This window comes from Arvicanthis niloticus, chromosome 17 (genome assembly GCF_011762505.2).
Source record: "Arvicanthis niloticus isolate mArvNil1 chromosome 17, mArvNil1.pat.X, whole genome shotgun sequence".
In the NCBI taxonomy this organism is placed as follows: Eukaryota; Metazoa; Chordata; class Mammalia; order Rodentia; family Muridae; genus Arvicanthis; species Arvicanthis niloticus.
Window position 1 is genome coordinate 52,242,649 of NC_047674.1, and position 10,304 is coordinate 52,252,952.

The 10,304-nt window shown below is 42.7% G+C and overlaps 1 protein-coding gene across 3 annotated transcripts; it reads right to left on the bottom strand.

Annotated features, from left to right (window-relative positions):
* Window positions 1-87: 87 nt before the first annotated feature.
* On the bottom strand, window positions 88-9,974 carry Enpp4 (ectonucleotide pyrophosphatase/phosphodiesterase 4). Of its 3 annotated transcripts, none has more exons than XM_034521914.2 (4): window positions 9,656-9,974; window positions 5,498-6,356; window positions 5,029-5,199; window positions 88-3,363 (listed from the first exon to the last, which is right to left on the bottom strand). In XM_034521914.2, exons 1-4 carry the CDS (start codon window positions 9,698-9,700, stop codon window positions 2,999-3,001), a joined length of 1,440 nt encoding a protein of 479 aa, XP_034377805.1. In that variant the 5' UTR covers window positions 9,701-9,974; the 3' UTR covers window positions 88-2,998. The 3 variants fall into 3 exon arrangements, with proteins under 3 accessions (XP_034377805.1, XP_034377806.1, XP_034377807.1); XM_034521915.2 differs by having other exon boundaries at window positions 9,718-9,915; XM_034521916.2 differs by having other exon boundaries at window positions 9,529-9,784.
* Between the last annotated feature and the right edge of the window lie 330 nt (window positions 9,975-10,304).

Below are 10,304 nucleotides of genomic sequence, written 5' to 3' on the forward strand. Positions count from 1 at the left end.
AAGGTCCTTACAGAATCACTCAAGTCATGAACATTCAGCTTTCACAGAATGTACATTTTGTAAGGTGACGAATTAAGAAGGCTGACGTATTTGTCTGGGTAGACTTTATTTACATACATTTTAATCATAAACAAAATCATTAGCTACAAGTTGAAACAATTCATTTCCTTTAACTTAAGGCACTGCAAATTTCCTTACAGCATACTCACTGTATTTACAGGCTTTTTGAGAACTGACAATAAATACATTATATACCTAATCTTTGTCCTTCATTTGTAATGTTAAAAACGAAATGAACCACTCTTCATAAAAGGAATTAAAGCCAACCATCCTTAAAGCTTACCAGGTGGGCATGAGAGGGATACACCCAAGATCAGTGCAAAGGCATTTGATCCTTTAACATCCCAAGGCTTTACCTGTGGGTTCTCAAAGGAAGCCTTCTGGGCAGCACTGCCAGCGAGCCTTTGCCATACTCCATGGATTTTACAGAAGAGCATGCATGATAGGTGTTTAACAGGGACATGACTGGTCCTCTACTAGAAAGTCAAGGTACTCAGTTCTGAGCTGACTAGTGCAAGTAACAAAACCACACAGACAAACACTTTCCTGTTATCTTTGGGTACTATCACTAAGAGCTAAATATTTCCTGAAGCCATGTATTTTCTCCTGAACAGAAAGCAGAGCAGGCTTAGTGAATGCTTTACAACATACACACCAAACCTCTATGTCAAAGGCTACCTTTACCGAAAAGGTTTTCTCAGAGCAAAACTGCAGCCATGGGTTTTAACAGTGATCTTTTTTTTTTTTTTTTCAAAGATACAAATGAAATTAGCAGAAAGTTCAATATGATAATCTATTTGATTAAATAAATACTATTTTTGTCTCTTGAATAAGCACGTTATAAAATCTTACCTAGTTCTAGTATTCTAAGAACAAAATAAAATACAAAATAAATACATGTGCTGCAAGGGCTAAGACCCTGACAGGGCATCCCTTTCTCTCCCATCCTTTAAAAAAAAAACTGCTCCAGAGGTGGACACCAAGTATAAGGTGCAGTGGAGGTAAAGGAGTCACTGGAATCCACACCACTGTAGGAACTAGGGTATCTTCAACACTGCTCGTAGATGGTTCAAAAACACCCACTCTTTTTTTTTTCAAAGTGAATATGGCAGTTTGTTATTTTTTTAAATGGAAATTGAAATAAGCAGGGATTTCTCTATTATTTTACTGGATCAACTCTTTACCCCTTAGTATCACTATTGCATGTAACAAATAAATCAGAACATTTATGAACAAAATCAGTCCTATCCTGTCCCTGAATCAGCCATTCTGTGACCAAGAGCATAGATTATATATGTAGTACGGAAATGCCTCTCAAAACCCCAATTCGACGAAGCGTCAGACATCAAACTTTAAGGAAGTTCGCAGTGAGCCAGTACAGCACAATAGATCTAAGATGGCTGACAAACGTCTCCGATCCCCACAGATCATCAGTGTCTAACTGCACTGCGTACTTACTGTAGAGCATCTGAAAGCAATAACCAAGTTTGCTTTATGTTGTCAGAGCGCTGAAGATCACACCAGTAACAGGAAGCGGTGGTCTGTTGTCTAATGGACATTATACAGGCTGTTCTAATAGCTCTGGTTCTGAGTACCCAGCTATGGAGGGAACGAATGACGACAGTGCTTCACAACAACTCTTTGGTTCTCAGGGTCACGATGAGTCAGGTGAGGAGGCAGGCAGTGCAGGGCTGGAGCTGCTCCGCCCTTAGCACTGAACTCCATCTTACGTCTTACCACTCGACGGCACAGAAGGCACATTCAAGACCAGAAGGTCAATACAAAAGTCCTGACCTTGCAGCTTTATACTCAGGCCATATTTTTTTCTTACAGCATTCGAACACTTCCAATAAACATGAGAATTGAAAATTGTAACAAAAAATATGATGTTTTAATTGTGATATTAAGTTTTGAGTTGGTGAAAGTATACACATAAGGTCTGCAAGAAGTAGCCTTTCCTCGAGCTGAACCTTTCTTGACAGCTGTGTTCTGGCACAGAGTCCAGTCCCCTGTACATGTCATATGACGTCTGCACACTCACTCATACAAACACGCTGGCATACACAACTTAGCCAGAGACGTTAAACACAAATTTTTGAAACTCCTTATTAACAATAGTATCTAAAAATGTAACTAAAGCAAATAAATTAACAAAGAAAACCACAAGGTGTTATGTAACCCAAGCTGGACTCCATCTCAGGGCCCTCTGCTTCATCCTGCCTACAGGTGTGCATCACCAAGTCCAGCCCCAGACTCAACTTCTGAGGTGTCAACGGCTTACATAGTTGTCCTTGGGTTTTGTTTGTTTTTAGCAGCTTTATTTAAAACAGTTTCTTTGTATGCTACACTTATGCTATGTCGCTAATCAGTTTTATTAACTATCTCAGAATTTCCTACTTCAAGGGTTTTCCTGGGATACACACTAACTAAAGACAAATATAAAAATATATGCAATTTTTTCTCCAGGATACACAAAATGCATAAATTACATAAATAGTTTTGTGTCATTTACAAATATATAAACTTGTTAGAAAAGCATGCCTATTAAATCCTGGTATATTTTCATTTAAAGATATATTTCATTAAAAAGAAAGAAGGAAGGAAGAAGGAAGAAAAGACAAAAGGAAGGAATGAAGGAAAAAAGGAAAGAAAGAAGGAAGAGAAGGAGGAAGGAGGACCCAGAGTTTTTTCTCAAAGGCTAGTCTTGCTAGGGAAACAGGTGGTTTAAACTGATTTACCAGCGACTCTAATACCATCAGGGTTATTTGCATCAGGCGATACACCAAAACAACAAACACACACACATACACACACACACACACACACACCCAGAGTAATTTTGCCATGTGTGTCTTATCTTTTGAAATATTCCTTCTTATGGCTGTAACACCACTCCTTGCATGGATCCTTAGTTTTGAAATTAATAAGACACGGTGAATTACTCAATTAAAGGATCATCGTCATCTTCCTGCAGCTGAAGGCGGGAGAATGGGCGGGATGCAGATGCTCTGTTCTGCATGAATATTATGAGGCCTGTTAGTATGGTTAATACCAACAGTGCACTAACAACAATTCCAATGGCTTCTGGGAGATTAATGCACCACTGGTCCACTAACAAGCACTTGGTATGGCTGAAGGTTCCATTATTGGCATGTGGTTTTAGTCCCAGGATGTGGCACATCATTGGATAAATATCCACAGTATTGATGGTGCTCTGCCTGTAACCTTTCCTAAAGGCAGGTCCATGGGCAGCAAGAAACGGATGCATACTAGGCAGGGAATTGTCATAGCCATGGTCACCTACTGGAAAAAAAAGACAAAATTATGTTATTAAATGTTAGCTTTTTATTACAAAATACCTTGTTCACTATAAATACACTAACTTCTTGCCAGCCTGGTCTCCATCCATTAAGATTCTGCCTGGCTGCACTAAACAGAAGCCAGACATGAAATCTGTACCTCCATCAACTTAGGGCATCCTGCATTTCAGATGCGCACACCTCTCTTCCCAGGAGCCACAGCTTTAGACTTCAACACTTCTCAACCAGAGGTTCTTATGTTTCGGTTTTAACTGCCTTACTTCACCTATTCACCCCCAGTGCTAGCAGCAAAAGCTCACTATTGACAGCACTGGTGCCGAGAGTCCTGTACAAGTGAGAGAGGAGAAGACGGAACACTGAATGGGGGATGGGATTCCAGACTTAACTCTCAATTGTTCCAATTAGCAGTATCACGGCGTAACACATCACTGACTTACTGCCGGTTAATAATCAGGAAGGTCAGCTAAGTGAGGATTGTAGAGAAATCATGTGTGTACTGAATGTAAGAGAAATGCAGACAACTCTAGCTTGTAGCTCCAGTAAATGTCTGGCTCAAAGAAATAATGGCAAACGATCCACGATAGGAATCCAATAGCAGATTCTTACGTTTGGCTCTAACGATCTTGTCTGTGAATGTGGACCACATGCATTTCCTGAATTTCCATTTTAGGGATATGGAAGTTTGATGCAGCGCTCAGGGGACTGATATCCCAAGCCTCCAATGATTCCACTGCCATTAAAATTCCAATTCAGGTAAGTATATGAAAAAGTATTAGGAGGGCAAAGTCCCACAAATAAAAGTTGTCTATATTTTCATACTGATGGATTGCAATGGTTTTGTTCTGTTTTCTTTATTTTCCTAGTTTACAAAAATAAAACAACGTAAATATAAACAGTACCCAGTCTGTTTTATGCTTGCCTCATACATCCACATTCCCATAGTCAGTCTGCACCTCAGTGTGGTCTTTCACCTGCTTTTGCAAGCCAACTTTCATTACTACATGCACTTCCATTAGCTCACCAGCTATCCATGTCAGTCTTCATGCTAGAAAAAGAGCTGAGCTGAGTAGCTCAAACAGAAACCAGCGGGCTCACGAAGCCAGAAATATTTATATTTGCAGAGCCCTGCACTGGACTTTGGGATCAGAATTCTTGCAGTAGTAAAACAAAAAACAAAACACAGATGCATAAGCGCCATCTGAGACAAGACTATGTATAGCTCACCCTGCACACTCGATCACTGAGCAGCTGTGACGGTCGACTTTGCTAACTTAACCATTTGTTTGCTTTCAACTGTTGCACAGTGGCCCACAGAACCAGATCAACAAGGAAGTGATGTCATCATCTAGGAAAGTCTGAGGGTCACTCAGGCAAGCTGGTTTTTTTTTTTTCCCAAACACAGACAAGGAGAAGGAATTGGAAAGTGAAAGTGCAGCTCTTCCCTGGAGTTCCCCAGCCTCCTGACAGAAGGGTGAGCTGTGGCCACTGTACACGGTCATGCAAGGAAACTCACTTGGGAGCTGCCCTGCAAAACTCACAGTACGGTATGAATGGAACTAGCTACATCAAAGCACCTGCCTTTCGCCTGTCGGAACAAGGTCACAATGTAGCTCTTAGAGACTCCACAAATGCAGAGATAAACACTTACATTTTAATGATGACGTGTTGAGTGCGATCGTCCAGCCTTCTTCAGCAACCAAAATAATGGGCTGAATTCGATTGCTGTGCTGGTAGTAAAATCTGTTAGGAATAGCTTTTTTGAGGTAAACATTCATGTGAGGGTTACAGTGTTTCAGTTTGTCATAAACCTCTGTTACATCTGTAAAAGGGAAAGGACAGTGGGAAAACCAGTTGACTCAGAAGCAAAGATATATCTGACTAGCATAAAAGAAATACATTATGGATAATATTATCTAATTAAATTGCTTTTAATCCTCAAAACAGATTGTAATCATACAACAATGTCAGAGATGGGCATTGGAATAACTCACATATTCAACCAGCCTGTCCTGGTTGATTTAGAAAAGGATAGTTTTTACGCTGAGTGTATTATTACTGATACCTAGCTCCATCACTGGAAGAAATGTCTATCTTACTTATTTTAAACAGCTACTTACTTATTTTGGGAAGAATCGCAGCCACAGGGGTTAAGTCTATAACACTGTAGTTTGAATGGTCGATGCAAGAATCCAAATATATCAGTCTGCTCTTAGAACACTGAGCCATCCCATGATCGCTTGTAATGATCACATTAAGGTGTTCCCACAATCCTAACTCCTTGAGCTTTAGGACAAGATCGCCAATAAGGTCATCTACTTCTTTCAATACCCGACGCATGTTTTCTTTATCTTCAGGCCCGTATTTGTGGCCGCTTACATCTGGTTCTTCCCAATAGAGCGTTGCAAAGGTGACTGGTGGGTTGGAACTGCTGAGCCAACTGGTAACCTTATTTAGTCTCTCCTTAAAGGGCACTGAGCTGTTGTAATTCATAAAATAGGAAGGTGTGATATTGTGGATGGGCACATCAGTACCAGGCCACATAGCGGCAGCACTTGATCTGTTTTCCTGAAGCTGATTGGTCACCCAAATAGGCACTGCGCCATTCCACCAAAATGGATCCTTATCGTTGGATTCAGAAAAATGTTTCTTTGTGATGTTATCATACATGGAGTTGGCCACAATGCCATGGCTTTCCTCATATAAGCCTGTCACGATGCTGTAGTGGTTTGGAAATGTTTTTGTGATAAAAACATTTTTAACATGTTCCACCAAGACACCTTCTTTGATGAAGCTCTGGAGGTGAGGAAGGTCATAGTTCTTCAGGTAGTCAGCTCTAAAACCGTCAAAAGATACCAGAAGTAACTGAGGTACCAAGATATAGGAAGAGTTACCTCTATAGCCAGTGACAAGTCCCCAAAACAGAAGAATTACTAATAACTTCATATTGAACATGTTGGACACAGCAGCTAGGGCCCCCTGAAACATAAAAGAAACACATAATGCATAAAGTAGCAACACAATTTAAGTTTCAGAAATCTACCCAACAGAAGAAAATCAACATTTACAAATCCCTTACATGCTAACTCTACTGATGTCAACTTAGAACTGAGCTTCAAAGAGAACAATGAAGTGGAAACACAGAAAAAATTTGCCTTTACTTTCCCGGTTCACTACTGACATCTGTTACACGCACCGTCAAGCTCTGGAGGGAAAATGGGACCTTCTTTTGCTCCATAAACATTCCTGTTTGTCTATCTTGCTCATCTAGAGCAGCAGAAATTATCCTAAACATTTATAAAAATCAGATGAATACATAAAAACGATTCTTTTGTTCAGAATGCAAGCTCTCTTGGTCTACATCAACCCACATGAGTAGCTGGCGTGAAGTCTACCATATGGGCCCATCCCCAGTTTGTGTTTAAGATAAAACTAATGTTATCAAGACAAAATGAATGCTACCGGCCAGGGGCAATCTCAGTGGGCAACTGCTCCAATAGTGACACGAAGATGACTAACAGACAAAGTTTATAAGGACTTGGGTGCCACAGTAACTTCAGAAGAAATGGAACAGTTACTAAAAGGGATTTCATCAGCATATCACCCTTCAACATCTATCTGCCTTACAGCTAAAGGCATGACTTTTTCCCCCCAATATCCCAGATTCAGCATTATGCCTAACTGCACTTTCTAGAAATAGTCCATTGATTACTGGACTATATGCAATTAAAATTGTGTGCTTACAATTTTTCAAAAACAGTTGCCTCTGACGGTTATAGAGATGAGGAGACAATTCAATAAACGCTGCAAAAGCTGGGCAGCCACATGCAAAACAATGAGCCTGGTACTCCCATCTCCTGACAATGGAAAAGTTCAATCAAAACCCATCACAGACCTGCATGGAAGCTAAGGCTGTAAGTTCTTAGAGGGAAGTATGGCGGTGACTCTTCGTTACCTTTGATTATGTCCAGACTTAGATGTCCTGCCAAGAGCACAACTGAAAGAGGAAGTCACCAATGACCACCTCTTGTGTGACTCTATTTGGATGAAATGTTAAGAAGGCCATTTCTATAGAGATAAGACAGTATGGATAGGCTTAGGGGTAGGCTTGGGAGAAGTAGAGGTGAATGCCAAGGGGGAGGAAGTTTCTTTTGAGAGTGGTGAAAAGTGCTTTCAAATTGACTGTGACTACGGTTACAATTTCAGAAAGCTGCACACTTAAATGAGTGTGTCCAATGGTGTCTTACATATCAAACTGTATTTTAAAAAGGGAACTGTATCCTTAAGTGTTCCACCACAAAAGAGCAAACACTCTTATCATTTCATCTTAACTCAAAAATGGTGCGAATTCCACATCTTACCATGCAGCTTTGAGTGTTTTAACACGAGAGAATGTTTTGCACTACTTCCTATATTCAAAATGATACCACGGAATGAAACCAATGTCTGCCCTTCTCCAAATATACAAACGAAAAGAACCTTCCTTCCCCAAATCCTGAAAAAGGATGTACACACACACACACACACACACACACACACACACACACACACACAATTATGAATCCCAGAATTCTTAGCACACTGCCTGGAACAGAAAGCAATCCTTGTTGTGAAGCTTGGCAACATGGACAGAATAGAAAGTCTGCTAGGAGATGGGGTCCTTGGTCCTCTGCTCTCTCCCAACTTCTAGTTCCTTGTAGGTAAAATGGGAATGCATAAAGGTTAGGAGCAGATCCTCTGTATTAGCTCCCCTCATCCATTTTAGCTATAAAATTAGCCAGGCCTGTGCTACGACAGGCAGAACACTACAATGGAACTAATGATAAATTAAGAAGACTTTCGACTCGTTTTAGACATGGCAAAGATTTACTTCGCTGACTGGTGGAACTCAGAAAGTTCACTACCATCTTAATTTCATGCTTGTAATGAGTATAGAAATATTACAAGTTAATAAGCCGGACAACACTCTCCAAGCTGAAGAGAACCATGCCTGTCAGAACATCTTTCCTCAGCAGTGCAGAGATCCATGTTTACCCTGACATATTTCATTCTAACACTGAGTCTTAAGCTATAAACAAATCGCCGGTCAAAAGGTCCTCAGATTATTTTTATGGAACGAGAAAGCCATGGATCCATGAATGAAATTACAAAATGTTGCAAGAAATTCTGTAATTTTCACACCAACAAAACCCCAAAGGGAATTAAAAGGTGGGTGGGGGGAGGGCAGATATCTGGACTGTATAAAATAGCTTGGCGGTAACTGGAAATTTGATGTAGTCTCCAGTTTTGGGGGCAAAACACCCCTCACCTGCTCTGGGTTGCCGGTTTTGGTTTTGCCTAAATGGAATGCATGTCAATTAACTCTCACTGAACCCTAGACCATTTAAAGGCTTCGGCTGGAGGATGGTAAGGTAAAAAAGCCACTTCCCAGCCTTGGCATTCCATCTGCTTTTTGAAGCAATGAAATTCAAACGTGGCTTTAAAATAGCGTTATCTTTTATTACTCCGTGGCACAGACAACAGGTGGTTTACCCACAGATTTTTTATTGAATGCTTAACAACCTAAGGGAAAAAACCCAACTCCCTGAAAGCTTTCTAAGTCTTAAAGATTCTCCGATTCTAAATGGTTCTCTGTTGTTCCAGGCCACACATAGCATCTTCAACTCAGTTACATCTTACCGCGCATAAAATGCCCCACATTGTATATCCAACAAAATTTCTTCCCAGGTATACCCAGTAAAATTGACTTTAAATTTAGTTGAGGGGTCAGGCAGGGGAGAAGCGCGAAAGCTCCGAGTTCCCCTAAAATTGAGAAATCTCTGGGGAAACTGGAAGAAAGGGGGAAAACCACACAACCGCGCGGGCTTCTGCAGCTGGGCCCTCTGGAGTCCTACCAAAGGTACACGAGGATTTTCCTGTCACTAGCTGGACAGCCATCAAGGCTCAGGGCTGGCTGGCTCCAGCGTGGGAAGGGTTGTTTGTGCAGCGCCTAAGGAAGCATCCGGCATCTCCCGCAGCCTGCTCTCTAGATTTTAGTTCAGGAACGACATTTGAACAGCAGAAAAACACTAAGCCTGGAGAAGAGATCCAGGCAGGCGAGGCCCCGCCCGCCCGCCTGACCCTGACCATGACCATGACCCCCGCCCCTCACCTAACGCCACAGTTGACATCCACCTGCCGCAGTACTCTCCTCCTCCCCGCCTCCCTGGTCACCCCACGCGCGTCTCCACCAGCCGACCGACGCCGCGGGTGGAGAAGAAGGAACCAGAAGCTCTCACCGTCTCTACCCTCCGCCGTCGGCGAGCCGGGGAAGGGAGTGGCATTTCCCTTCGGGACTCACCGGCCTCCACCGCCACTTCGGTCCGGCGCGCGGAACTCAGCGCTAGCGGAACCGCGCGCTCCGGGGTACTTGCGGGCTCGGCGGACGCGGGCGGAGCGCGGCTCCGGGGGGTGGGGGGGGTGAGCGCTTCCTGGGACGCCTGCGCAGTAGCGGGCGCCCACCTCGCGGGCCACCCCAGAGAGCGGCGCTGCCCAGGGCGCTCCGAGTGCGCAGCTGCTGCTGGGACCGGCGCCTGCGGCCGTCCGCGGGAGTCTGAGACGCGTACCTGGATTGGATGCCCGAGCCCGCGGCGAATGGGACTCCCTTTCCCATTGGTTCGCTTCGCTGTACCACTCGGAGGCAGGTAGAGGTCGAACTGAGAACAGGTTTGCTTCTCACCCGCAGTGCCAGTTTCTTATCACCCTAGTTCTGGGCGCCCAGTTTCAGACGGAAGATGAAGAAGTTCCTTCTGCCTTCACCCGCATAAGGAAAGAAACTCTGAAACAACCAATTCACTTTTTCTGGTCATGTTTCTGCCTTTTAAAATTCCCTTTCTGTAAAATAAAATAGAAGTCAGTTAGGGTCCTCAAACTAATTTTGTTCTAATT

Bases quoted from the DNA above. Each gene is read 5' to 3' on its own strand.
- Enpp4 (XM_034521914.2), bottom strand. From the start codon at position 9,700: ATGCCACTCCCTTCCCCGGCTCGCCGACGGCGGAGGGTAGAGACG. The intron at 6,357-9,655 runs GTGAGAGCTTCT...TTTATGTTTCAG, and splicing joins GACGGCGGAGGGTAGAGACG to GGGGCCCTAGCTGCTGTGTC. The intron at 3,364-5,028 runs GTAAGTGTTTAT...TTTTTTTTCCAG, and splicing joins CAACACGTCATCATTAAAAT to TAGGTGACCATGGCTATGAC.